Genomic DNA, 26,600 nt, shown 5'->3' with positions numbered 1-26,600 from the left:
GTCATAAATTTTAATCCCGGCTCCACCAATTGTCTAATAATAATAATAATGACATTTGTTAAGCGCTTACTATGTGCGAAGCTCTGTTGTAAGCGCTGCCTGCTGCGTGACCTTGCACTTCTCTGTGCCTCTGTTACCTCATCTGTCAAATGAGGATTAAGACGGTGAATCCCTTGTGGGACAGAGATTGCGTCCAACCTGATTTGCTCCTATCCACCCCAGTGCTCAGAACGGTGCCCGGCACATTCAGTCATTCCATCGTATTTACTGAGCGCTTACTGGGTGCAGAGCACAGCAGTGAGCGCTGGGGAAGTACAATTGGGTACACAGTGAGCGCTTGGCAAATCCCGCAATCATTCTTCTTAAATACCACCGATGGAGTCCCCCATCGGCACAGGGATGCCGCCGTAGCCAAAGCCACGGCCCGCCCCCCTCGGAGCCCTCCCCGGGCCCGGGGCCGGGGCCCCCGGGTCACGTGGGCGAGGCGGGTCACGTGGCGGCCTGGCAGCTGGCTCCCCCTCCCCTTCCCGCTCCAGCTGCCCGGAGCACTCCGACGCCATCGCCCGCTTCTCCCTCCCTCCCTTGGGGGGCGGGGGCTATGGAGGTCTCCATCCCGTCCTTTCGCTACGAGGAGAGCGACCTGGAGAGAGGATACACGGTAGGGAGCGGGCCGCGAGAGCCACGGGAAAAAAAATCCAACCCCATCCACGCGGCTCGGGGACACTGCTTTTGGGGGGACCCCCGACCCTCCCCCCAACCCCTCTCCCCCTCCCTGTCTGAGCCCCCCACCCTGAGGACCACCCCGGTCTCCGAGAGCCGGCCCGTTGTCTGGATTTTCCTCGCAGCGCCCCCCACCCGTGCATACGTGTGTGCTTTTTTGGGGGGGGAGGGGGGCTCAGTCACTACTTGAGACCCCCCCCCCCAATCGCACTGGATTCACCTGGGTCCCAAGGGCTGCATAAATTAGAACCCCCCCCAGAAAAAAAAATAAAATAAAAGTTTAATGGCTGCGCACGCTCGCCCCCATAAACAATAGGAGTGGCTTCGTTTTGGACAAGATCGGCGGTCAGAAGGCATAAATGAATCCCATTGTTCCACTTGGTTTTTATTCTTATTTTTTTAACTCCCTAGAAAAGGCCTTGCTCGTTTCTACATCCTCCCCTGTTCCGATTTCGCAGTGCCGATCGCCAAATGTTGCTTGTAAATTTGTCCCGATTAGTAAGCCATTGGAGTTAACCTCTCTTGGGAAAAAGAGCCCTCTCTTTTGAAGCCGGTGGAAGGGATTCCACGTTAGGAAACTTTGGAAAAGGCTTCCCTTAATTGGAGTAGGTTTCCCCGAGTTTCATTGTGACATCTCAAAACGCTCTGCTTAAACAAACAAAACCCTCATTCAAATTATCACCATTAGACAGCCTTACTTAGTCAATCAATCGTATTTATTGAGTGCTTACTGTGTGCTGAGCACTGTACTAAGCGCTTGGGAAGTACAAGTTGGCAACATATAGAGACGGCCCCTACCCAACAGTGGGCTCACAGTCTAGAGCACCCTAAAGCACTTAGGATGCTTGCCACAGGTTTGTCTCCTTTCCAGTGTTTTGTCAGGAACTATTGAATATTTTCGTTTTCCCTATGAGTAAAATAGTGGCAAATGATTCCAAGACAGTACAGCTCCTAATGTTATTATTAATGAAGAGTGTTATAGTTATTTTGTCCAGGATTAGCTTTTTGCATGTCTGACAGTGATGTGTAACCCTTTGGTTACATGCCACAGCTCGTCACAACTCAAGTTTCCGTGTCGTTATATGTGATAGTTTTTTAGTGCACACTTCGAGAGACCCTCTCTTGCACGCTTGTGCCCATGAAAATACGGTGGTGCATCTTTTCTGGCCCCTTGGCATTCGGGTGAGCATTTCTCAGAGAAAACATGCCATACTGCCAGCTTGCTCAGGGCAGACAAGTGCTTGAGTTGTTTCTGCAGTAGTGGTGATGGTCTGCAAGGAGCCCTCCACACTCTCTCAAAGTCACCGTCTGCCCATTGGCATTCACAGCAAGGTCACTGGTAGAGGGAATGGATGCAGGCTTTAGTTACAGACCAGAGGCTTTAACTTCAGGAGACGCTACCACTTAGTAAGACCAAAAAAACCCAAATCATATAAATTGAAGGCAGCCCCTGCCCTCGAGTAGTTTGCAGTCTTGGTTCAGGGGAGGGGAGACAAACACATAAAACACACCACCAGCCTAGAAACAACAAAATCCCAAGAATGCTGAAAGCAGTCTGTTCTCCTGTGACTTATGTGGGCACAGTGCATTTTAGATTGAAAGTTTTTGGGGAAATAGGGACTAGTCTTCTGAAAATGCACATCTGTTGGGAGAGAACACGGTGTGCTGGAAGAAATGGTTGTGCTATCGATTTGAGGCTTGCATTGTATAACATGAGTTTTCCTTTACGGGGGGTTCACCGAGAACGTAATCCCTGGGTTGTTAGAGAGTTGTTTTTAAAAGCTCCGCTTCACCTGTCCAGTGGAAGGCTATTGGCCACGTTCCTCAGGCGGCCACGATCTCCCAGAAAGTTCAGCACCGATGATGAGGAACTTGTCTCCAGCCACAGAGCTTTCTCTTTCATAGGGAAGGTTACAATTTACTGAGTAATAATTGTTTTCAAAAATGTGCATTATTTTTGTGCATTATGCCCAGAAACTTCCCCGTCCGCCTCCAGGAAACTATGAATCACGATATCCATTCTTTCAAAATAAAATATGGGGAAAACAAGATAGTATGTAGCAACACAAAAGTTGGTATATGCTTTTCGTTTTTTTGGGTTTTTTTAGAAGTTAGTTGAGTTCGATGGGACAAGCAGAATACTTATTTTCGAACTAGGGGTTCCCACTACTACAACTTTAAAAGCCATTTTTGCCTATCTATGTAGGTACACACCTACGCACACTGTACGAGAGAATTAATTATATGAGAAAAGAAGTTGAAGGTTTTAACGTTTATTGGAATTTTTTTGTACTTTCCATATGCAGGAAGTCCAGAGAGTTCTATAATGTCAGAGTTGTGTTCTTAAGCAACCTTATATTATGAGAAAGTTACATTCATTGGGAATTTATGGGTTAGCGGGCAGTTGGTTTGAAGATATCACTATAACTGACTTTGGTGCAAATTCCTCAATTTTTGTCATATCCACCACTAACAGAATTAGTCAGTCAATTAATGGTTGAGTGCTTACTGTATGCAGAACACTGTAGTAAGTGCTGTGCCTTAGTTCCCTCACCTGTAAAAGGGGGATTAAGACTGAGCCCTATGTGGGACAGGGACTGTGTCCAACCCGATTATCTTGTATTTACCCCAGTGCTTAGAACGGTGCCTGACATATAGTAAGTGCTTAACAAATACTATAATTATTCATTATTATTATTCCAATACAAAAGAGTTGGTAGACACATTCCCTGCCCACAAGGAGCTTACAGACTAAAGAGGGAGACAGACATTAACAGAAGTCAATTGCAGATATGTACATGTGCTGTGGGGCTGGGGGAGAGGTGAATACTGGGCTCAGTGGAAAGAGCCTGAGCTTTGGAGTCAGAGGTCATGGGTTCAAATTCCGGCTCCGCCAACTGTCAGCTGTATGACTTTGGGCAAGTCACTTAACTTCTCTGTGCCTCAGTTACCTCATCTGTAAAATGGGGATTAAAACTGTGAGCCTCCCCATGGGACAACCTGATCACCTTGTAACCTCCCCAGTGCTTAGAATAGTACTTTGCACATAGTAAATGCTTAACAAATGCCATTATTATTATTAAATACCAAAAAAAAATACCAAATGGCCAAAGGGTACAGATCCAAGTGCATAGACGCAGAAAGGAGAGGGAGTTGGGGAAAAGAGGACTTAATCGGGGAACGCGTCTTGGAGGAGACATGATCTTAATAAGGCTTTGAATGTGGGGAGAGTGGTGGTCTGGCGAATATGGAGATAGAGGGAGTTCCAGGCCAAAGGGAGGTTGTGGGTAAGCAGTCAGCATCGAGATAGACGAGATTGGAGCATGGTGAGTGAGCTGGCGGTAGAGGAGCGAAGTGTGTGGTCTGGGCTGAAGTAGGAAATCAGGGAGGTGAGGTGGGACAGGGCAAGATGATTGAGTGCTTTAAAGCCAACGGTAAGGAGCTTCTGTTTAATGCAGAGTTGGCTGGGCAACCACTGGAGGTTCTTGAAGAGAGGGGAGACATGAGCTGAACTTTGCTTTTGAGAAAAATTATCCATGCAGCAGAATGAAGTAAGGACCGGAGTGGGGAGAGGCAGGAGGCAGGGAGGTCAGCAAGGAAGCTGATGCAGCAGTCAAGGTGGGATAAGATAAATACTTAGATTAGCATAGTGGCAGTTTGGATAGAGAGGAACGGGTGGATTTTAGCGACGTTGTGAAGGTAGAACCTACAGGATTTGGTGACAGAATGCTTTGCCCCCTTGTCACTTATTGTTATTTTGCTAGATTAAAAAATTGTAAAGTTGAAAAACACAAAGAAGCATCAAGTCCTATTTGGAACAGTGCAATGAGACTGTCCCTTCTAGACTGTGAGCTCGTTGTTAGGTAAGGATTGTCTCTGTTGCCGAATTGTACTTTCCAAGTGTTTAGTACAGTGCTTTGCACACAGTAAGCGCTCAATACGATTGAATTAATGAGGTTGAGTTAGGAGCAAGTAAGTTTAACAGTATCACACTTTGACCAAAGCCATTTGTATGAGCATATGCATTTCTTCCTGCAGCAAATCTACTTGCACCAACTTTTGTATTGCATTACACCAGAACAGAGTTTTGTTACGGGAAGCACAATCCCTAATTCTTCCATCATGTTTTACCCAAATCGTGTATTGAAATCATGTGTCCTAGCAGAACTTGGTGTAAAATCAAGCCTGTTTACATCTCCTGTATCTGCCTGTATCTATATCTGCCGCAGCGCTTAGAACAGTGCCTGACACAGAGTAATTAATCTGAGCTAGACCGTAAGCTCGTTGAGGGCAGGAAACCTGACAGTTAATTCTGTTGTACTGTGCTCTCCCAGGCGTTTAGTACAGTGCTCTGCACACAGTTAAGCTCTCAACAAATAACAGTGATTGAGTGATTCAGCCTATGCTACCGCCCCAGCACTGAGAGAAGGAGCAGGCTTACTTGCTGGCCTCCCTTGGTAACTTGGCTTCCAGAGGAAATGGCAGGGAAGAATCAGTCAATCAATTGTATTTATTGAGCGCTTACTGTGTGCAGAGCACTATACTAAGCGCATGGGAAGTACAAGTCAGCAACACATAGAGACAGTCCCTATCCAACAGTGGGCTCACAGTCCAGAAGGGGGAGACAGAGAACAAAACCAAACATATTAACAAAATAAAATAAATAGAATAGATATGTACAAGTAAAATAGAGTAATAAATATGCACAAACATATATACAGGTGCTGTGGGGAAGGGAAGGAGGTAAGACGGGAGGATGGAGGGGGGGCCAGGGGGAGAGGAAGGAGGGGGCTCAGTCTGGGAAGGCCTCCTGGAGGAGGTGAGCTCTCAGTAGGGCCTTGAAGAGAGGAAGAGAGCTAGCTTGGAGGATGGGCAGAGGGAGGGCATTCCAGGCCGGGGGATGACGTGGGCCTGGGGTCAACGGCAGGACAGGTGAGAACGAGGCACGGTGAGGAGATTAGCGGCAGAGGAGCAGAGGGTGCGGGCTGGGCTGTAGAAGGAGAGAAGGGGGGTGAGATAGGAGGGGGCGAGGTGATGGAGAGCCTTGAAGCTGAGGGTGAGGAGTTTCTGCCTGATACACAGATTGATTGGTAGCCACTGGAGATTTTTGAGGAGGGGAGTAACATGCCCAGAGCATTTCTGGACAAAGACAATCCGGGCAGCGGCATGAAGTATGGATTGAAGTGGGGAGAGACACGAGGATGGGAGATGAGAGAGGAGGCTGATGCAGTAGTCCAGACGGGGTAGGATGAGAGCTTGAACGAGCAGGGTAGCAGTTTGGATGGAGAGGAAAGGGCGAATCTTGGCATGTTGCGGAGCTGAGACCGGCCGGTTTTGGTGATGGCTTAGATGTGAGGGGTGAATGAGAGAGCGGAGTCAAGGATGACACCAAGGTTGTGGGCTTGTGAGACAGGAAGGATGGTAGTGCCATCAACAGTGATGGGAAAGTCAGGGAGAGGTCATGGTTTGGGAGGGAAGACAAGGAGTTCAGTCTTGGACATGTTGAGTTTTAGGTGGCGGGCAGACATCCAGATGGAGATGTCCTGAAGGCAGGAGGAGATGCGAGCCTGGAGGGAGGGGGAGAGAGCAGGCAGAGATGTAGATTTGGGTGTCATCAGCATAGAGATGATAGTTGAAGCCGTGGGAGCAAATGAGGTCACCAAGGGAGTGAGTGTAGTTTGAGAACAGAAGGGGACCAAGAACTGAATCTTGCGGAACCCCCACAGTAAGGGGATGGGAGGGGGAGGAGGAGCCTGCAAAAGAGACTGAAAATGAATGACTGGAGTGGGACTCACAGTCTCCAACCTGATTTTACAGATGAGGTAACTGAAGCACAGAGAAGTGAGGTGACTTGCCCAAGATCATGCAGCAGACAAGTGGCGGAGTGAGGATTAGAACCCAAGACCTTTTGACTCCTAGGCCCATGCTCTAGCCACTACACCATGCTGCTTCCAAGCACCCTCCCAAGTACTCTGCACCCAGAAAGCACTGAATAAATATGTTGATTGAATAAAATAGAGTTGGTAGATGTGATCCCTGCCTAGAAAATCCAAGGTCATCATCATCCTCAGTGGTATTGGTTGAGCGCTTACTGTGTGCAGAACAGCGTACTAAGTGCTTGGAAGCATACAACAGAGTTGGAAGCCATGTTCCCTGCCCACAAGGAGCTTGTAGTCTAGAGCGGAAGACAGATATTAATCTAAATGAATAATGTATAAGGTCCTACTGTACTTTTTTGTTGATTCATACTGCTGGACAGATTCTAAAGGAACATTTCAAAGTCCAGCTAGTAAGGGAGAGGACGGAAAAGCAAAGGGCATGGACCAAGGCCATGTGCATAGTACAACTGGTGAGCTATTGGCCATAAGCTAAATTCTTTGAAGAGGAAAGAGGGCTTATCTCCTTCTATTTACACCTAGAGTCCTTAGCGAAATCATTTTCGCTTTCTCTTAAAGAAAAAAATTGTACAAACTCCTTTTCTAGGCAGCGTTTTAAGAAGTACTGATTGTCTCAAAAAATCTGGGAGTTATTTTCAAGCTTTCTAATGAGGTGGGGGGGTGGGGGGTGGAGAGTGAAGGAGGGAGGGAATGCTTTTGATTCTTTGGTCAATTGTTAGGACAGTTAAGACTGCATTTTTCTTCTTTTAATAGTGAAGTAGGGCTTTGGGGGTTTGAATGAAAAGCACCCACTCCCACACAAAGCCTTATTATGGAAAGGAAAAAAAATCAGGTTTTACTGTACAGATAATTGTGTATTACTTAAAGTTGAATCAATCAATCCCTGGTATTTGTTGAGTGCTTACTGTGTGCAGAGCACTGTACTAAGCACCCAAGAGAGTACAATACACCTATGTGAGCCCTGTGTACGACAGGGACTGTGTCCAACCCAATTATCTTGATTCTACCCCGGTGTTTACAGCAGTGCCTGACACATAGTGAGCACTTAACAAATACCATAATTATTATTATGGAAACAAAAAAAATCAGGCTTCAGTGTACAGATGATTGCGTGTTAAAGTTGAATCAATCAGTGGTATTTATTGAGCGCTTACTGTGTGCAAAGCACTATACTAAGCACTTGGGAGAGTACAGGGAAGCAGCATGGCCTAGTAGATAGAGCACAGGCCTGGAAGTCAGAAGGACCTGGATTCTAATCCCAACCCTGCCACTTGTCTGCTGCTTGACCTTGCACTTAATTTCTCTGTGCCTTATCTGTAAAATGGGGATTAGAGTGGTGAGTCTCTTGTGGGACAGGGACTGGTCCAACCTGATTAGCCTGTATCTGCCCCAGCGCTTAGAACAGTGCCTGACACAGAGTAAGTGCCTAACAAATACCATCATCATCATCATTGTTAGAATACAATAGAATTACAATACAATAGAATTAGCAGACATGTTCCCCACCCATAACGAGCTTAGTCTAGAGGGGGAGTGTTGATGATAAACTATAATGAAAAGGGTTAACTATAAATCAATCAGTCAATCTTATTTATTGAGCACTTACTGTGTGCAAAGCACTGTACTAGGCTCTTGGAAGAGTACAGCAGAATTGGTAGACACATTCCCTGCCCACAATGAGCTCACAGTCTAGAGGGGGAGAAAGACAGATATGTATATGTACCTAAGTGCAGTGGGGCTGGGGGAGGTGTGAATAAAGGGAGCAAATCAGGGTGATGCAGAAGGGAGTGGGAAAAGAGGAAATGAGAGCTTAGGGAAGGCCTCTTGGAGGAGATGTGCCTTGAGGGTGGGGAGTGTAATTGTCAGATATGTAGAGGGAGGGCGTGGGCGAGAACTCAGCGGTGAGATAGACGAGATCGAGGTCCAGTGAGTAGGTTGTCATTAGAAGAGCGAAGCGTGCACGGTGGGTCATTGTAGGAGAACAAAGAGGTGAGATAGGAGGGGGCAAGGCGATGGAGTGCTTTAAAGCCCACGGTAAGCACTGGCAATACAGCCAGGATGTAAATTTACTTGAATGGTTAAAATAGGAGGTGGGCTAGATAGAAAGCGTTTCACCCCACCCACCGGCCCTTGTGTAATATCTAGGCAGGGGCCTTCATTGGGCAACTCACAAATTAGATAAAGTTGGTTGTATGGCTCCGGGTTCATTTCTGCAGTATAGCTCACAGTTCAAAAATTGTGACTGCAGTTGACTTTGAACTTTTGCAAGGGGAAAATGCGAGCCATGATTGGCAATTCTTCTAAAATTCAGGACAGTTCCCTTGGAGGGGGGAAAAAGGGTAAGAATTATTGAACAGACATAGAAATGTATGTGCAAAGGTATGTGTGAGTGAATAGTGATATGCAAAGGTTTGTTTCAGTAAACGTGAAATAAATTATAGTAGTCCTAGTCAGCTTTGACCTGCTAAACTGAATTAGTAATTCAAAGTTGAGTACCCAGAGGTGCTTGTACCTTTGCTCACTTTAATACCTGGTGTATTATGTATTGGTGACAATAAGTGTAGCCCTTATAATAAGACTTATCGCCACTATTATTTTCCACCACTTCAAATGCTTTACTTCAGAATTAGGTACACTTAACTATACCAACATGCTGTGTGTGATTGTGTTGGAAAGCTAGGGTGGTGATCCTCAGCAAATGTAATCCTTTCATTTAATAAAATCATTTTTCCGGTCAAAACGCTCACATTGTTTACTGAGGAAAGGTAAAAGAAATAAAGGAAAATCACGAGGAAGCATGCTATCCTGGTCGGGGGTGCCGTAGCCTCAACAGAATGTAGACTGCAAGGGCAAAGGCATTAGCTCATTTTTTAAGGAACCTTTAGCTTGGCCCCTACAGCTTTCTGGGACCCCCACCTCAATCTTCTTCTTACAGTAAGAAGGGGGCCGGCTTCAGACTTTGCCTGTCACTGGCCCAGGAAAAATGCTACCTGCTAAGACCCGATATTTTGTGTGTGTTCTTTTAGCTCTATATGCCTGCATATCCCTCATCACCCCGCCCTTTGCTCACCTCAGAGTGAGTGAGAGGGAATGAGAGTGTGTGTGTGTGTGTGTGTGTGTGTGTGTGTGTGTGTGTGTGTAGCTATCCATCTCCCTGCCCTAGGTGTGTCTATGCTTCTCATTTCTTCCCTAGCCCTATCCCATCCCGACCCTGATCCCGGTTCAGTAAGTTGGAATGAGCAGGTTTTGCATCACACCTGGAAAATGCGTACGATAAACCAGGAGGAAAAATGAATTTCAGAAGGCATGACCCCTCAAAAACCATGTGCTCCCAGTACAGAGCTCAGTACTTGGCCCCCAGTGGACCTTCAGTAAATACTAATGAAGGTGATATCAGGTCAGCTGTACTTGGAGTTTCATGTGGTGAGCAGGTGGCCATTGCAAACTATGGAGCATAAATGTCATGTGTCCCAAATGGCTTGTAGTCTTAACCCAGTTTTTGATGGCCTTCAAGAATAAATCTAAAAATAGTGGATCTGCAGTGATCCACTTACCAAAGCCTGTTAACTGAGCTGAAAGTTGTACCAGCGAGGAAGAGGCACACACACTTGGGAGGATTTCTTAACATAGTACAGTCAGTGCTTGGCATATAATATGTGCTTAACACATACCACAATTATTAGTATTAGTATTATTGCCATTTGGAAATCTTGGAGTTGTTTTGCACCAAAGAAGGCTCCCAGATTCTGAACCTCAAATCTTCTTAGTGAGGGGTTCGGAATAGCCTCTCCATTGCTGTCAGGCTTGATTTGGCTCCCCTAGCAAGTCATCTTTATGAAGGGGGGGAATCTGTAGCTTTTCTTTTTTGCCCAGTAGTTTTTCAATTTCCTATGTAGGCAAACACTTCCATAAACTGGAGCTCCATTACCATCATTATCCAGAGGAAGCATTTTGATCTAATAATAATAATTATGGTACTTGTTAAGTACTTGCTATGTGCAAGGCACTGCTTAAGTGCTAGGGTAGATACAAGTTAATTAGGGTGGACACAGTCCCTGTCCCACATAGTGCTCACAGTCTTAATCCCCATTTTACAGATGAAGTAACTGAGACCCAGAGAAGTTAAGCTACTTGCTCAAGGTCACACAGCAAACAAGTGGTGGAGCTGGGATTAGTACTTATGATCTTTTGACTCCTAAACCTGTGCTCTATCCACTAAGGTATGCTGCTTCTCTGCCTGTTAATGTCTGATTGGGTGTCTTTCACTACTATATCTAGGTGCATTTTAGCAAAGAAGGGAGGAACCAGCAGACTTTGGCAATGCTCTGATGAGAAGGAAGCCTGTTTCTCCCCCGACTTCTCTCTTCAGTTTAAAAATCCTACAAACTAAATCAAATAGATTTTGCCTGTTCCTAAAGAGTCACAAGCTAGGTCAGGAGGAAAAAAAATCATTGCAAATGGTAGGGCCCTCGTTGAGAATACCCTACCCTTAGATAGGCCACCTTTGAGTAGCATTCCATTATTATTGTTATTTTTTTCAATGGTATTTGTTAAGCGCTTACTCAGTTCCAGGTACTGTACTAAGCGCTGGGGTAGATACACTATTCCAGTAACCCAGAGTTGCTGCTGTATCCCACTTGCCTCTCTAGGGTCCTTTCCTGCCTGGCAAAATGGACAAGCTTATTTGATTTGCTCCTGTCACTTCCTTTCTTCTCCCACCATTTTGGATTAGGAAGGGAAATTACCCTGCTTATCACATTTCATTCAAGGTGGTACCTAGCTCTCTAGTCAGGGAAACACTGGCAGGTTGATATTATTATGGCATTCCAAGTCTGATAACAGAAAGATCTCCAGTCAAGTGCAGCACCAATAAGAATACTTAATTGAATTACAGCCTGTTTCACTCCAAGTTCCAAACTACAGGGATCATTTCTCTCTGAAATAAAACCTTAATCCATAAGACATAAACACGTGCCTGAGCCCTCACTGTTCTTTCTCACAGTTTCATGCAGCTTCTCAGATTTGATTTTCCTAGGTTTCCGCTCTCTTCTAGGCCTAGGCAAGGAAGAACCAAGAACTCTCCAAAGACTCTCTCTTATTCTCTCAGAGGTAGGTTAAGGCAACCAAACCCTCAGCGTCTAGCTGCAGGATGACCTCATTTGTCTTTTCTCTAAGTTTTCTCAAGCCTCCACAGTCTCCCAGTATAGAATATATAGGTCAGAGGCAACTTACTGTTACCACTGCCTTGCATTCCTTTCAGTTTTTCTAGCTGTCCTTTATATTAAAAAAAGACACGACTGAGAGTGAGATTGTATCCATGTGTGCCACTGTGGCTGACAAGAGGGCTGCAAGGGACTTTCTCCCCTGCCTTCTCATTTTTCCTGAGATACTCTCCGCTACCCTGCAACTTTTCTGTTTTTAAGACAGTGCTACTGCCACCTCCATTGGCAGCCTAGCTTCCTCAGCTTGCAGGTCCCACCTTCGGGAGGTGCAAAGCTGTGTGTGTTGGGGGCGGGGGAGGCAGGGGATGGGGGAGGCGGTGAGGAGGGTCGTTGGGGCTAGACCAGGGAGGGATGGGGAGGAGGTCCAGCCTGCAAGTGGGCTGCCACAGCGAATCATCTCCACCATTGCAACTCGCTTGTTCCCACTGGCTCTCTAATTCTGGAAGGCAGGAGCTGCAAGCCAGGGTAAAGGCTGCTGGTGTCAACAGTTGTAATGGTGGTGGAAGTGGCAGTGCTCCTCAGTCTGTCATTCAATCATATTTATTGAGTGCTTACTGTGTGCAGAGCACTGTACTAAGCACTTGGGAGAGTACAGTACAATGGAATTGATAGGTTCTCTGCCTAAAACAAGCTCACAGTCTAGAGGGGGAGACAGCCATTAATCAATCAATCGTATTTATTGAGCGCTTACTGTGTGCAGAGCACTGTACTAAGCACTTGGGAAGTACAAGTTGGCAACATATAGAGACAGTCCCTACCCAACAGTGGGCTCACAGTCTAAAAGGGGGAGACAGAGAACAAAACCAAACATACTAACAAAATAAAATAAATAGAATAGATATGTACAAGTAAAATAAATTAATAAATAAATAGAGTAATAAATATGTACAAACATATATACATATATACAGGTGCTGTGGAGAAGGGAAGGAGGTAAGATGGGATGGAAAGGGGGAGGAGGGGGAGAGGAAGGAAGGGGCTCAGTCTGGGAAGGCCTCCTGGAGGAGGTGAGCTCTCAGTAGGGCCTTGAAGGGAGGAAGAGAGCTAGCTTGGCGGATGGGCAGAGGGAGGACATTCCAGGCCCGGGGGATGACGTGGGCCGGGGGTCGATGGCGGGACAGGCGAGAACGAGGCACGGTGAGGAGATTAGCAGCAGAGGAGCGGAGGGTGCAGGCTGGGCTGTAGAAGGAGAGAAGGGAGGTGAGGTAGGAGGGGGCGAGGTGATGGAGAGCCTTGAAGCCGAGGGTGAGGAGTTTCTGCCTGATGCGCAGATTGATTGGTAGCCACTGGAGATTTTTGAGGAGGGGAGTAACATGCCCAGAGCGTTTCTGGACGAAGACAATCCGGGCAGCAGCATGAAGTATGTATTGAAGTAGGGAGAGACATGAGGGTGGGAGATCAGAGAGAAGGCTGATACAGTAGTCCAGACGGGATAGGATGAGAGCTTGAACGAGCAGGGTAGCGGTTTGGATGGAGAGGAAAGGGCGGATCATGGCAATGTTGCGGAGCTGAGACCGGCAGGTTTTGGTGATGGCTTGGATATGAGGGGTGAATGAGAGAGCGGAGTCTAGGATGACACCAAAGTTGCGGGCTTGTGAGACGGGAAGGATGGTAGTGCCGTCAACAGAGATGGGAAAGTCAGGGAGAGGGCAGGGTTTGGAAGGGAAGACAAGGAGGTCAGTCTTGGACATGTTGAGTTTTAGGTGGCATGCAGACATCCAGCAGGAGGAGATGCGAGCCTGGAGAGGGGGAGAGAGCAGGGGCAGAGATGTAGATCTGGGTGTCATCAGCATAGAGATGATAGTTGAAGCCATGGGAGCGAATGAGGTCACCAAGGGAGTGAGTGTAGATCGAGAACAGAAGGGGACCAAGCACTGAATCTTGGGGAACCCCCACAGTAAGGGGATGGGAGGGGGAGGAGGAGCCTGCAAAAGAGACTGAGAATGAACGACCGGAGAGATAAGAGGAGAACCAGGAGAGGACGGAGTCTGTGAAGCCAAGGTCGGATAGCGTGTTGAGGAGAAGGGGGTGGTCCACAGTGTCGAAGGCAGCTGAGAGGTCGAGGAGGATTAGGATAGAGTATGAGCCGTTGGATTTGGCAAGCAGGAGGTCATTGGTGACCTTTGAGAGGGCAGTTTCCATGGAATGTAGGGGATGGAAGCCAGACTGGAGGGGGTCGAGGAGAGAGTTGGTGTTGAGGAATTCGAGGCAGCGTGTGTAGACAACTCGTTCAAGGAGTTTGGAAAGGAATGGTAGGAGGGATATGGGGCGATAACTAGAAGGTGAGGTGGGGTCAAGAGAGGGTTTTTTTTAGGATGGGAGAGACATGGGCATGTTTGAAGGCAGAGGGGAAGGAACCAGTGGAGAGTGAGCAGTTCATCTCCTAGGTTGTACCTTTGTCACCTGAAACTTGCATGACACTCTTTGCCCAAAGGTTGTGACCGTCTTTTGCAATGTTATTTCAAGTCTGACTTCAGGAGAATTGACTGCATTATAAATCTCTACCTTCTTTGTCTTGGTTAAGGATGGGACCCTCGTTATCTTTTTTTAGCCTTATTAGTCGTAGGATTAAAATGACACGTAATCATAGCCTTTCGTTCAGTTGTATTTATTGAGCGCTTACTGTGTGCGGAGCACTGTACTAAGCACTTGGGAGAGTACAAGACAGCAATAATAATAGATTCAGTCCAAATGGAAAGAGTACAACAGAGTTCTTTCTTTTTTCATTTTAGGTAATTATTTAATATCTTCTCTACGTGGTGACCGAATCGGTATTGATTTCAAAGTATATAAGGAATTTGTTCTTCGGTTTTTAAACTTTTCCTCATGAACACACCTAGTTTGTGTCCATTTTGAGAGGTGATCTTTCCATTATACTTTAGTAAATTAAATTATACTGCAGACAGTGATCATTTATAGAAAATGTCTTTCTTACTCATTTAATAATGGTGGACAGTTAGACTTCATTGTCAGCTTAAATTGATGACTACAATCTCCAAACTATTGAGCCTGTGCTAATAAATGCAACAGTTGTTCATAATTTGGTGGCGAATGACCTTTAAATGTAGATGTTTACTAAGGGTATCCTTGGGGAACGATTTAACTTGTTATCATTTAAATATGCTTCCTTTTGTCAATAACAGAATAACAAATACTAGTTAGATTTCTAATGTTGATTCAAACACTGGGAAACCTACTGAATAAATTAGTGTACATTTGATTTATATTGACCAAAAATTTTCACGTTGGTGTGTTACAGGTCAAGGTGACATGCATTTAAATGCACTGAAGAGCAGAGGTCGGGTTTGACTGACACATATGCTTACAATGTTTTTAATTAACTTTTTAACACTGTCTCAAAATTCCCTCTGAAGTAACAATTATGTAGAAACAGGATGGAAATGAACCTATGCCATCAGAAGAGACCATATTTTAGAAAGTCAATAGCTTTGATCTTTCTTATAAAAATTATTGATAAATTAATTATAGCTACATTTTTGCCGTGCCAGTTGTAGGAGAGAGTAGGATCCACCCTCGTTAACTAACCTAGGCAGTGTTTGTGATTTTTTCCACTGATGACCCTGAGTGAAAAATAGTGGGGCCAGTGAAAGAGGCAAGTTGAAGAAGTCTGTATCGTAGCCAGTAGCAGCAGTATCTTTTGAACACCGATTGTGTAGCACCGTACTTAGTGATTGGGGAGTCAAAGTGAAAAACCAGTCTCCATCTTCAAGGATTTTACAATTGAATTCAAAAGAGAAGTTGACCATGAGACTTTTTTTTTCCCCCATAGAGATAGCACATGACTTAGTCTACACTGTCTCCTGTAACCCATCCAATCTCTCGGTTTGCCTAGTTCCAAGAAGTAAACAGTTCGGGGCTGGTGAATTCCCTGATTCTTCTCCCTTTAAAGGATTATATTGGTGTATGATTAACATGACAGATTTGAATTGATTCACTCCCAACTCTTATTGTTTCTTAAATATTTTGAAACAGTGAATGACTACTGATCAGCAAAATGTGAGAATTTTATGAAATAGTATACACAGTCAGTGAGAACAAAGCTGCATATTTAAAAGACTCATGAATGCTGATCAGTTGAAATTTCAGAGGCTTGTCATTTTTCTCCATCATTAACAGATTATTTCAAGGGATTATTCTTCAGGAATGCAACCTGTGGCACACCTCTTGGAGGAAGTACCTGTTAGATTTATAAATCCCTTCTCTTTTTGTACAGTGAGTAGTGTGAATTAGTTTTACTGAGGTTAGAAGGACGTCATCATGGTTGATCTAATTTTAAAATTATAAGAAATACTCAGACTTCCAGAATCTCATCCAAAACCCTGAATTGTAGAGTACATTTCAGTTGGAGTTTATTGCTTTTGTAATTATTCAAAATTAGTTTTTGCGTATGTGGTTTCATTGGAAAATTGTGATAAATCTCGATCGATTCATTCCAGGGTCATTCTTGGCTTTGAAAGCGTGATATATGCAAGTTTGGGGAAGATAATTTTTTGGCAGAAAATATGTTTTTCTCCCAAATCTCCAGTGTCCATCAACTCGACATTAGCAAGAATTGCTCCATGCAGAGTGACACTTTTGAAACGGCATACTTCTATGGAGGAACTACTAGGAAGACAGCATAGCCTAGTGGAAAGAGCATAGGACTTGGAGTCAGAAGACCTGGGTTCTACTCCCAGTTCCACTCCTTGCTTGCTCTGTGTGATTTTGGGCAAGTCACTTAACTTCCCTGTGTCTCCATTTCTTCATCTCTGAAACGGGGATCAAAAGATCTCTTCTCCTTTCCTCTTAGATCATGATTCCTGAAAGGGACAGGAACTGTCTGATGGGGCATTCTTCCATCTATCCTATTGTTTAGCAAAGTGCTTGGCACATAGTAAGCACTGAATAAATACCGGCATCCTAGTTTAATTATTAGATCCCCTTTAAGCCCATTCCAGGAATTCTGAAAGACAGTATTAAAGGTCTTTCTCCCCTTCCCACTCCCACCCTAGGTGGTGTCAGGACAATCCTCAGGGTCCAGTTGGGCTATTGGAAAGAGGTACCAGCAAGCAGCAGCTGGCGATTCCATGTCATGGCAAAAATGCCCTGTCCGCTCCAACTCAGTTGCATACTCTCATTTTTAAGAACCTCAGGATTACACTGAAATTGTCTCAGCTTGGGTACGTGTACAGACAAACGGGCTTAAAAAAAAGCGTTTTTAGAATGCAAGGTTTGCGTTTGTGAGAATTATCATCATTACTAATGTTTATGAAGTGATTATAATGTGAAAAGCACGGTACTTAGAAAATTAGTGAAGACACAGTCACAGTCCATTAAAGGCCTTACAGTCATAGTAGGGAAAGGTAGGACACGCTGAACAATAAGAATGTAGTTCAGACAGTGAAAAGAAGTCCCAATTCAACAAGAAAATCTAACACTAGTAAATGATGATGATGATAATAGTAATAATGATGGTATTTGTTAAGCACATACTATGTGTCAAGCACTGTTCTAAGCGCTGGGGTCTACAGGTTGGGCACAGTCCCTGTCCCAAATGAGACTCACAGTCTTCATCCCCATTTTACAGATGAGAGAACAGAAACACAGAGAAGTGAAGTGACTTGCCCAAGGTCACACAGACAAGAGGCAGAGTCAGGATTAGAACTCAGGTCCTTCTGACTTCCAGGCTCTTGCCCTATCCACTAGGCCATTGAACTAGCAGATCATGCCAACATTATCTGGCCAATGAGCCAGATGCTTAAAGTATTGTTAAGGTGCAGGTATCATTTGCAAAATATTTTCAACCTGCCATTTGGTTTGCCCCATATATATGTGACTAGTTTTAATCTTCCTGGTCCCTTGGGTCTCTTAGAGGATTTGGATCGGATAGCTCACAAAGACATGTGTGTAATAATAATAATAATAATAATGGCATTTGTTAAGCACTTACTATGTGCCAAGCACTGTTCTAAGTGCTGGGGTAGATACAAAGTAATCAGGTTGCCCCACGTGGGGCTCATAGTCCTAATCACCATTTTACAGATGAGGCACAGAGAAGTGAAGTGGCTTGCACAGGGTCACGCGGCAGACAAGTGGCGGAGCTGGAATTAGAACCCATGTCCTCTGACCCCCAAGTGCATGTTCTTTCCATGTGTAGAGGCAATTTGGGATTCCAGCCCAATCATTCACTTATATCTTGAAGAATGTGCAGATTCAGCTCCTTATGGGGACAAAGCTGTTGAAACCACAGTTATCATCCCTATATTTTAGTTCATTGCACTCCTGCCACACAGGATCCTGTGCAAATGAAGTTGCATGTCCTTTCAGAATATGGGAGAATCTAACTCAATTACCCCAAACTTTTGAGTGACTTAGAAAGTGTAGCATCCAAGAGATTTTTCAGCCAAGTACAATATATTCGGTTAGAGATGCGGCTGTTTATGCCAGCTGAAATAAATACAGAACTGGAGACATGATACTTAAAGGGGATCATTTTCCTCTCTTTGAAGTGTGAACCCAGTAAGAAAAAATAATTTATCCTTTCTTTCCCCCCCTTTGATTCATTCTATAATTAATAATCTATGTAGTGTCAGTCTTTCAGAGCAGCATAAAAATATTCATATCTGCAATGTTTTCTAATTAAAGTGCCCCAATCATCTCATACATAAGCACAAATTAAGAATCTTGATTATGTGGTTAAGCAATCAATTGGGGGACAGCAAGTATTTATTGATTACAGAGAAAGTGGAATGTGATCAGCTGAATTTCAGCTGACTTGCTATACTCCAAGTACAGAACATTGTTCTTCATTTTAAAAAAAGAGAATGAAAGAAATCCTTGGAATTCCTTCTTGTTTTCTGTAGTCACTAGGGTAATTTGACTTTTTTCTGCTCTGGGTAGAGATAATGTACAACCAAGCTAATTTGTTTGTTTAGAGTAAGGATGGCCCAATGTTGATTTGTGTTCCAGATTTGCTCATGAATAATTTTCAGGCCCACTGCTTTGTGTTAGCCTGCTGGAAAGAGCATGGGCCAGGAGTCAGAGGACCTGACGCCTCCACGTACCTGCTGTGTGACTTCGGGCAATTCACTGAACTTCTCTGTGCTTCAGTTCCCTCATCTGCAAAGTGGAGATTCAATACCTGTTCTCCTTCCTACTTAGACTGTGAGCCCCATGTGGGACCTGATTGTCTTGTTGCTACCTCAATGCTTAGTACAGTGCTGGACACAGAGTAAGCGCTAAACAAATATCATTATTGTTATTATCATTATTATTATTATTATAATTAAACCTCAATATAGCAAGAAATTATGATGTAGTCTTCCATTCTAAAAACAGGGGAATCTCAGTCCAGTCACAAAGGTTTTAGGACCGAGAACAGGCCCAGAGGAATTAATGGCTAGAGTGACAATTCATTTGCTTATAATTTAGTTTTAAAAAGAAAGAAAAATGCATCAAATTGTCCAGGTACCTTTGAATCCTAGTCCTGTCTTCCACCAAATGGAAAGAGCAAAGGCCTGGGAGTCAGAGGATGTGGATTCTAATCCCGGCTCCGCCTTATGTCTGCTGTGTGACCTTGGGTAAGTCGCTTCACTTCTCTGGGCCTCAGTCACCTCATTTGTAAAACGGGAATTAAGACCGTGAGCCCTGTGTGGGACAGGGATTGTGTCCAACCTGATTACCTTGTATCTACCCCAGTGCTTAGAACAGTGCTTGGCACATACTAAGTGCGTAACAAATACTATTATCATTATTATTATTTTTATTATTAAGTGAAAGCAGTCCCAATTCATTTAATATCATCATCAGGATTTTTTAAAATTGCCTAGAATATAAGAAAGTGTATTAAGTGCTTGGGATTTTGAGCATACTTTTGATTCATTCATTCAAGACGTCAATAAAGGTATTACGTGGAACTGGCCTCAGGATGGTCCTTATGGGATTTCTCTTGTTACGACCCCCCCCCAGTTTGACTCGCCATGACAACTCTACCCGTGTTTCAACTATTTTATTGTTTTTCTATTGTCATTAATTCATGGAAATTTGCATTTTCAAAGGCTGAAGTTTCTCCTGGTTTGAAATTAGTGAACCTAAGGGTATGATTTTGAAACTTGCCTTCTGTTAAACTATGCTTTCTGTAGCAGAAAATTATCTGTTGAAGGAATCAGTCATGAGTGTTTACTGAGAGCCTACTGAATACAGAACTGTACCAAGCACTTGGGAGAAGTCAATAGGGTTAGTAGACACAATTCCTGCTCTCAAGGAGTTTACAGTCTAGTTGGGGAGACAGACACAGAGATAGGAGGAAGAAGGAAGAGAGGTAATATACATGGGTGAGTCCTTGAGGAACAGAGTAAGTCAGATGGTATGTACATAGGCGCTCCAGGTGTGGTGCTTAGGTGACCTAGAAGCGCTGTGGGGGTAGTTAGAGGGATTTAATGTGGGGAGGTGAGAAAATTACTAGGGAAAAGCCTATTGGAGGAGATGGGGATTTCAGAAGGGCTTTAAAGATAGGGGAAGCTGTGGTTAGGCAGATTTGAAGGGGGGATGGGGTTCCTGTTGGGAGGGAAAGCCTAGAAATTCCACCCAGGATTCCAGACAGGCAAGATAAACAATCCGGATTTAAATAGTACTACAAATGCAGAGATCGCAACATAGACTACTAAAGGACAGGTTCGCACAGTAACCATCTACCAGCTGGACATGTGGTGGGCCAGACTTGGCTACTTGGGAGAACACTGAGATATTGGGGTTTAGGCTGAACTGATGTATAGATTTTGTCCTGAACCAGATTAACCTACAGTAGCTTTTCCCAGTCTCGTCTGTCTCACCGCCCACTTCCCGCTTCTGGCCTGGAACATCTTCCCTCTTCATATCTGACAGATGATGGCTCACCCCACCTTCAAAGCCTTATTAAAAGCACATCTCCTCCAAGAGGCCTTCCTCGACTAAGTCCTCATTTCCACTCCCTTCTGTGTTACTCTTGCACTTGGATTTGCACCTTTTATTCACCTCCCCCTGAGCCCCATAGCACTTAAGTACATATCTGTAATCTATTTATTTAGGTTAATTTCTGCCTTTCCCTCTAGACTGTAAGCTTGCTGTGGGCAGGAAACATGTCTACCCACTGTTATATTGTACTCTTCCAAGGGCTTAGTACAGTGCTCTGCACACAGGCACTCAGTAAATGCAGTTGATTGATGATTTCCTTTTGATCCCAGATATAGCTTGGAAAGAGAAACAATTTACCACCTGGAATGGTTCTGGCTAGGCCTTTGAAGACTGAAGTCAGGCCTGCTTTTCTTTACGCAACTCACTCTAAAATAACTCTATTTCTTCTGCTCATTACCCACTTTAGCTCACCTCCACCCCCGGGGGGCAGACCTTTCTTTCCTAATAGCCAAAGTGCAGTTCCTCCTAGAATACTCCAAATGACCTTATAAGTGTGGGTGGAGGTCTGTCCTGAATCAATCTGACAATAATATGACCACCTGACTAATAGCTGAGGTCCTCATTAAGTTTTTTTCAAATTGTTGTTTTTGTTAGTCAAAATCCCCCTACTCTAAGGGTTCCTTAAGCACCCAATCAAGAGAGGCAGTGTGGCCTAGTGGAAAGAGCATGGCCCTGGGAGTCAGAGGACCAGGGTTCTAATCCTGGCTCCTCTCCGTACCTGCTGTGTGATCTTGGGCAAGTCACTTAACTTCTCTGTGCCTCAGTTACCTCATCTGTAAAAATGGGGCCTTCCTCCCTCTGATTTAGACTGTGAACCCTATGTTGAACAGAGACTTCCAATCTGATTTCTCTTATCTGCTCCAGTGCTTAGAACAGCACTAGACACTTACTAAGCACTTCCATTTAAAAAGTCGGGGGGGGAGGGGGAGGGGGAAATTCTGCCAGTGACATGACCCTAACCTATGTCTCATCTGTGTTGCCTCATACTATAAGCTGTACGCTTTCAGGGGCCATGTCTTGGTCTTTTAAATTTTGTAGCACACAATCCCCTCATGGGTGTTTAATAAATACAATTCTGATTCAGAATAATGTAATTTTAGATAAAGTAGTGAAAGTACTTTAGTTGAAGGTAATCAACACAGTTGCATTGATTGTCAGGGCGAGGTGGTATTGAATGCCTGACCTATATGGAATGTGATTTGAAATCAGCAGGTCATCTTAAATTGGTAACAATAATTATAATATTTGTTAAGCACTTAAGTATGTGTTCAGCACTGGGGAAAATACAAGTTAATCAGGTCCCGCACAGGGCTCACAGCCTAAATAGGAGGGAGAACAGGTACAGATGAGGAAACTGAGGCACAGAGAAGTTAAGTGACTTGCCCAAAGTCACACAGCAGGCATGGCAGAGCTGGGATTAGAACCCAGGTCCTCTGACTTCCAGGCCCAGGCTTTTTCTACTAGGTCACACTGCATGATTAACCTGTAAAGGTGGCTTTCTTCTTCAGTGTTCACTCCTTTAGAAAAGAATCAAAACAAATGGAAGCATTTAAAATTTCATCTTTCTGATATGATTAATACTGTATGATATGATTGTGAGCAACACATTTACCAGAACAAAGAACAGTAGATTCCCTCGACTGCTTTAGGGTAGAAGGTGTAGTCCATATCATTTGTCACAAACTCCAGAGTAAACTTAATTTTGGAAAAAAAAATGTTTCTTAGAAGAGGGTGGATCTTTTTTTGAAATCTCTTTTTTTATTAAATTCTCTTGGCAGACTAAGTTGTTGAAAATTTTTGATTAAAGAAAAATCAAAATGCGAATGAATGACCATGGCATGTTGGTTGGGGGATAGGGAGAGAGAAAGAAAGCAATTAAAAGCAATGGGCAATAACTTTGTTTACCTGTTAGGGACTAATGAATTAATGTCCTATTTCTCAAGAGCGTTTTTTGCCAGAACTAGCTAGTTGCATCGCACCCATAAGCGAAGCATGTTTGAACTTGCCTGTATGGTTATTTCTAGCCTCAACCTCCTAACAAGCTCTCCAAGTTGTTTTTGCTTATGAAAGTGGAAAATGGGCCTGATAAAAATGTTTAGTCTGCAGTGCCTTGTTTTATGTATCATATCACAAAAGAACAATGTTTTGTTGTATTCCGGTCAAAATTGAAGTAACCTTGCTTGTTCACAAGTGCTCAAAGCCTAGAGATAAGGAGTGCAAAATAATAGAGTACAATGGAAAGAGTGCGGGGTAATTATTTGTAGCTTGTCAAGTGAAGCCCTCTCAAGCCCCAAGTGATTCAAATCTGGGAACTCTGCACAATTCTGTAAACTAACCATAACCAGCATCAGAGAAATCTCACCCAGCTTCTCCGACAGTACTGAAATTGCATCAGTTTGTCATGCACTGAGCATGCCAGGTCCACACAATATCATTTGCTTGCAAATGGGCCTGGCCCCAAAGCCCTGCAACACATTCCTTGGTATCTGACTCTTGCCCTGTGATTTGTCATGTCTCTGGTGCTATCAGCGTGCAGTAATTTTAATAGATTCTGATGGTTTGCTTGTAGAAGCGAAGAATGCACTTTCGACGGTCAGGTAGCTACCTTTGGCATATAGGTGGAAGAGGCTTCTTTGTAGGTCAGAGCTAAGCAAAATGAGTGGGGAGAATAAGGGGAAGATCTTTGGGTCCCTTGAAAACCTGATTTTAAGTATGATTTATTAAAGCAAGTATGTCTTCCTTTAGAAATCCACATGCATAAAGTGTTGTTTTACAGTTTAAAAAACAGGAACACTTAAATGCCATCGATTGTTTCACAACTTTATATTCGACTACTACAGTACGGGTGCGGTTAATTAGTAGGCTTGGTGGGCCTTAGTCTCAAATGCTGTAAAAATTATTATCGCTAAGAACATTGAAATGAACAATTTCTAAAATGCAACCACAGTGCACCGAGTTGAAGTAAATATCAGTACATAGAGATTCTTGAATTTCATGGATGAAACTGTGACCAGGCTAGTGAGCCCTCAGTATTGTGAAGAAACTGTTTCACGTGGGCCTTTACCTTATTAAAAATAAAATAACAACAACAAAAAACATTCTGTCCTGTCCTAGAGCTTGAGGGGAGGACTGGAAAACAAACTGCATGCCCTAGCTGGAGTCGAGAGGCCCAATATTAATGGAATAATAATAATACTGGTAATAATAATGATAAGAATAATAAAGGTGGTTTTTGTTGAGCACATTACTATGTGTCAAGCACTGTAGTGAGTGCTGGGGCAGATAACAAGGTAGGTTGCACACAGTCCCCATCCCACATGGGGCTCAGAGTCTAAAGAAGAATTAGAGGAAACTTTGGAAAGTGCTTCTTTGGTTCCCTTTTCCCTGAAACATGGTTTTGGCAGGTGGTCGCATAGATTATATGTAAATGAGCCAGAATGGTCTGGAACTGTGACGGGAGGAAAATTTGCTTCATCCCCATAGTCTTAAACCTTGGTTGACAGCATTTTTTGCTCCTCTGTATTTACTAAGTGCTTACTATGTGCTAAAATCCTAGATAGGTCAGAGATTATCAGATTAGACAGGGTCCCTCTCCCACACTGGGCTCACAATCTATTCTATCCCCGTTTTACAGAGGAGGAAACCGAGGCTCAGAGAGATTAAGTGGCTTGCCCTAGGTCATACAGCAGGCCAGCGGCAGAGCTGACTCCCAGTTCCATACCCTTTTCATTTGGCCATGCTTACATATCTATTTCATTTCCTGAATGTGATGGAATTTTAATCTGGTTTATAGCTCACAGGTTCCTGATTTTTTAGTCTGGTTATAATTATTTTTGAAAGTGCCTTAGAAATTAGGGTACTATGATTGATGGTAAGGACATGAATTGTGCTGCTCCTGGAAATGAAATATATGTTGCTTTTGCCATCACAATGATATTATTTTGCCATTGTCAACTGTGATCTCTGCATCATAGTTTTTACCTGACTAATTGATTACATCTTTGATGTGTTAGCCTCTGGCAATAGCTCTCTAAAATTCTCCTGACATCCATTGATTACTGTAAAGGTGTTAATGTTAGCGATTTCATTTAAGAAACATTCAAAATCTTGTCAGGACTGTTGCTTAAATCAATCAATCAATCAATCGTATTTGAGCGCTTACTGTGTGCAGAGCACTGTACTAAGCGCTTGGGAAGTACAAGTTGGCAACATATAGAGACAGTCCCTACCCGACAGTGGGCTCACAGTCTAGAAGGGGGAGGCAGAGAACAAATCCAAACATATTAACAAAATAAAATAAAATAAAGTGTCAGATCATTGACTTTTGTTGTTTTGAACATCCTGGAGTCTTATAGACTGTAGATAATGATATGGGATATCAATCAGTCTTAGAGTCTAAATTTTTCTTTGTTGTATTTGTCTGGGATAGGCACACATTTTTGATCCATTCCCGGAGTTTCCAGTTACTGACCATTCCTTCTGATAAAGATAACAGAGCTCCCCCTGTGGGAAATTTGTTGGTATTTTTTTCCCCGTTTTTCCTCATTTCTGGTCACATTTGTCAGCCTGTAAAACCCCCAATTTCCAAATAAATGAAAACTTACCCAGAAGAGACAAGAAAATGAAACTCTGTAGTCAAGTTTAAAAATGAAAACCTTAGCAGGTCTTATAGTCTGCAATGCTTAGCCTAGGTCACCCTTTGGGAGAGAAAAATGGTGCCGGCGAGAAAGGAAATAGAGCCAGGAGGTGATTCGAGCTGAAGTCGTGAGAGGGAAGTAATGTAAGAAGGTAGAGAAAGAAAGAGCAAAGACTGCAAAGACTTGGAAGCAGAGAGGCAGCGAATCTGATACAAAGCCACATCTGTTTCTCTTTAGACATTTACGGAACCTACCGTTTGTTTCAGAGCTTCTGCTTCTAGGCTCTGTACCCCGATCTGATGTACAGCATTACTCAGGAGATTGGGAGGAGGTGGCGGGGTAAACGAGTGAGCCTGGCCTGAGCTCCAACCCATAGAGCTGGGTTGCCCTTCCTCCCCCTAGAGAAGCTCTGCCGACTTCTGATGTGCAAGTCCTAAGCCTTGCAGGAGCAGAAGGTAGGCAGTGAAGGAGTGGAGTTTTAAGAAACTTTAGGGGGCTGGGAATTGTTCCATACTGGACTTGAGAAGAAGGGCATTGCTGTGCTACTTTGAGCACTCTTGGCCAGAGGCAATTATTTAAATGTTTAAATGTTAATTGGTTCATTTTGTAGGCCTTTGGCTGCACTTGGATCTGTGACCTTTGGCCATCTGAGATTTGCCCCAGCCCCAACCCCACAGCACTTACGTACAGATCTTTATATTATATATTATAAATTATTCATAGTAATGTCTGTCTCCTCCTCTAGACTGCAAGCTCATTATGGGCAGGGAATGTGCCTGCTAATTCTATCATATTATACTCTTGTAAGCGCTTAGTACAGTGCTTGGTACATAGCAAGTGCTCAACACATACAATTGATTGATTCACTCTGCATCTATTGTGAGATCTTTGTGGGCAGACACTGTCTTGGATTTAACTTTTCTAGGAATGCTCCCAAGTGCTTAGTTAGAATTACATGCAGTGTAGGCTCTCAATAAATATTTTTGCTGAATCAATCAATCAATCAATCATATTTATTGAGCGCTTTACTGTGTGCAGAGCACTGTACTAAGTGCATGGGAAGTACAAGTTGGCAACACATAGAGACAGTCCTTACCCAACAGTGGGCTCACAGTCTAGAAGGGGGAGACAGAGAACAAAACCAAACATATTAACAAAATAAAATAAATAGA

General features: G+C 43.8%; 1 protein-coding gene across 1 annotated transcript in view; it reads left to right on the top strand.

Moving 5' to 3' along the window:
* Positions 1-502: 502 nt before the first annotated feature.
* SNX24 (sorting nexin 24) overlaps positions 503-26,600 on the top strand; it is a 153,230-nt gene continuing 127,132 nt past the window's right edge. The window contains exon 1 of the mRNA XM_038769439.1: positions 503-658. Within this exon, the coding sequence (XP_038625367.1) occupies positions 599-658 (60 nt within the window). The 5' untranslated portion in view covers positions 503-598. The remainder of the gene's footprint in view (positions 659-26,600) is intronic.

The sequence above is a fragment of the Tachyglossus aculeatus genome, chromosome X4, assembly GCF_015852505.1.
Source record: "Tachyglossus aculeatus isolate mTacAcu1 chromosome X4, mTacAcu1.pri, whole genome shotgun sequence".
NCBI classification, from domain to species: Eukaryota; Metazoa; Chordata; class Mammalia; order Monotremata; family Tachyglossidae; genus Tachyglossus; species Tachyglossus aculeatus.
Note: the sequence above shows the minus strand (reverse complement) of the source record. Positions and strands in the feature narration are given on the sequence as shown.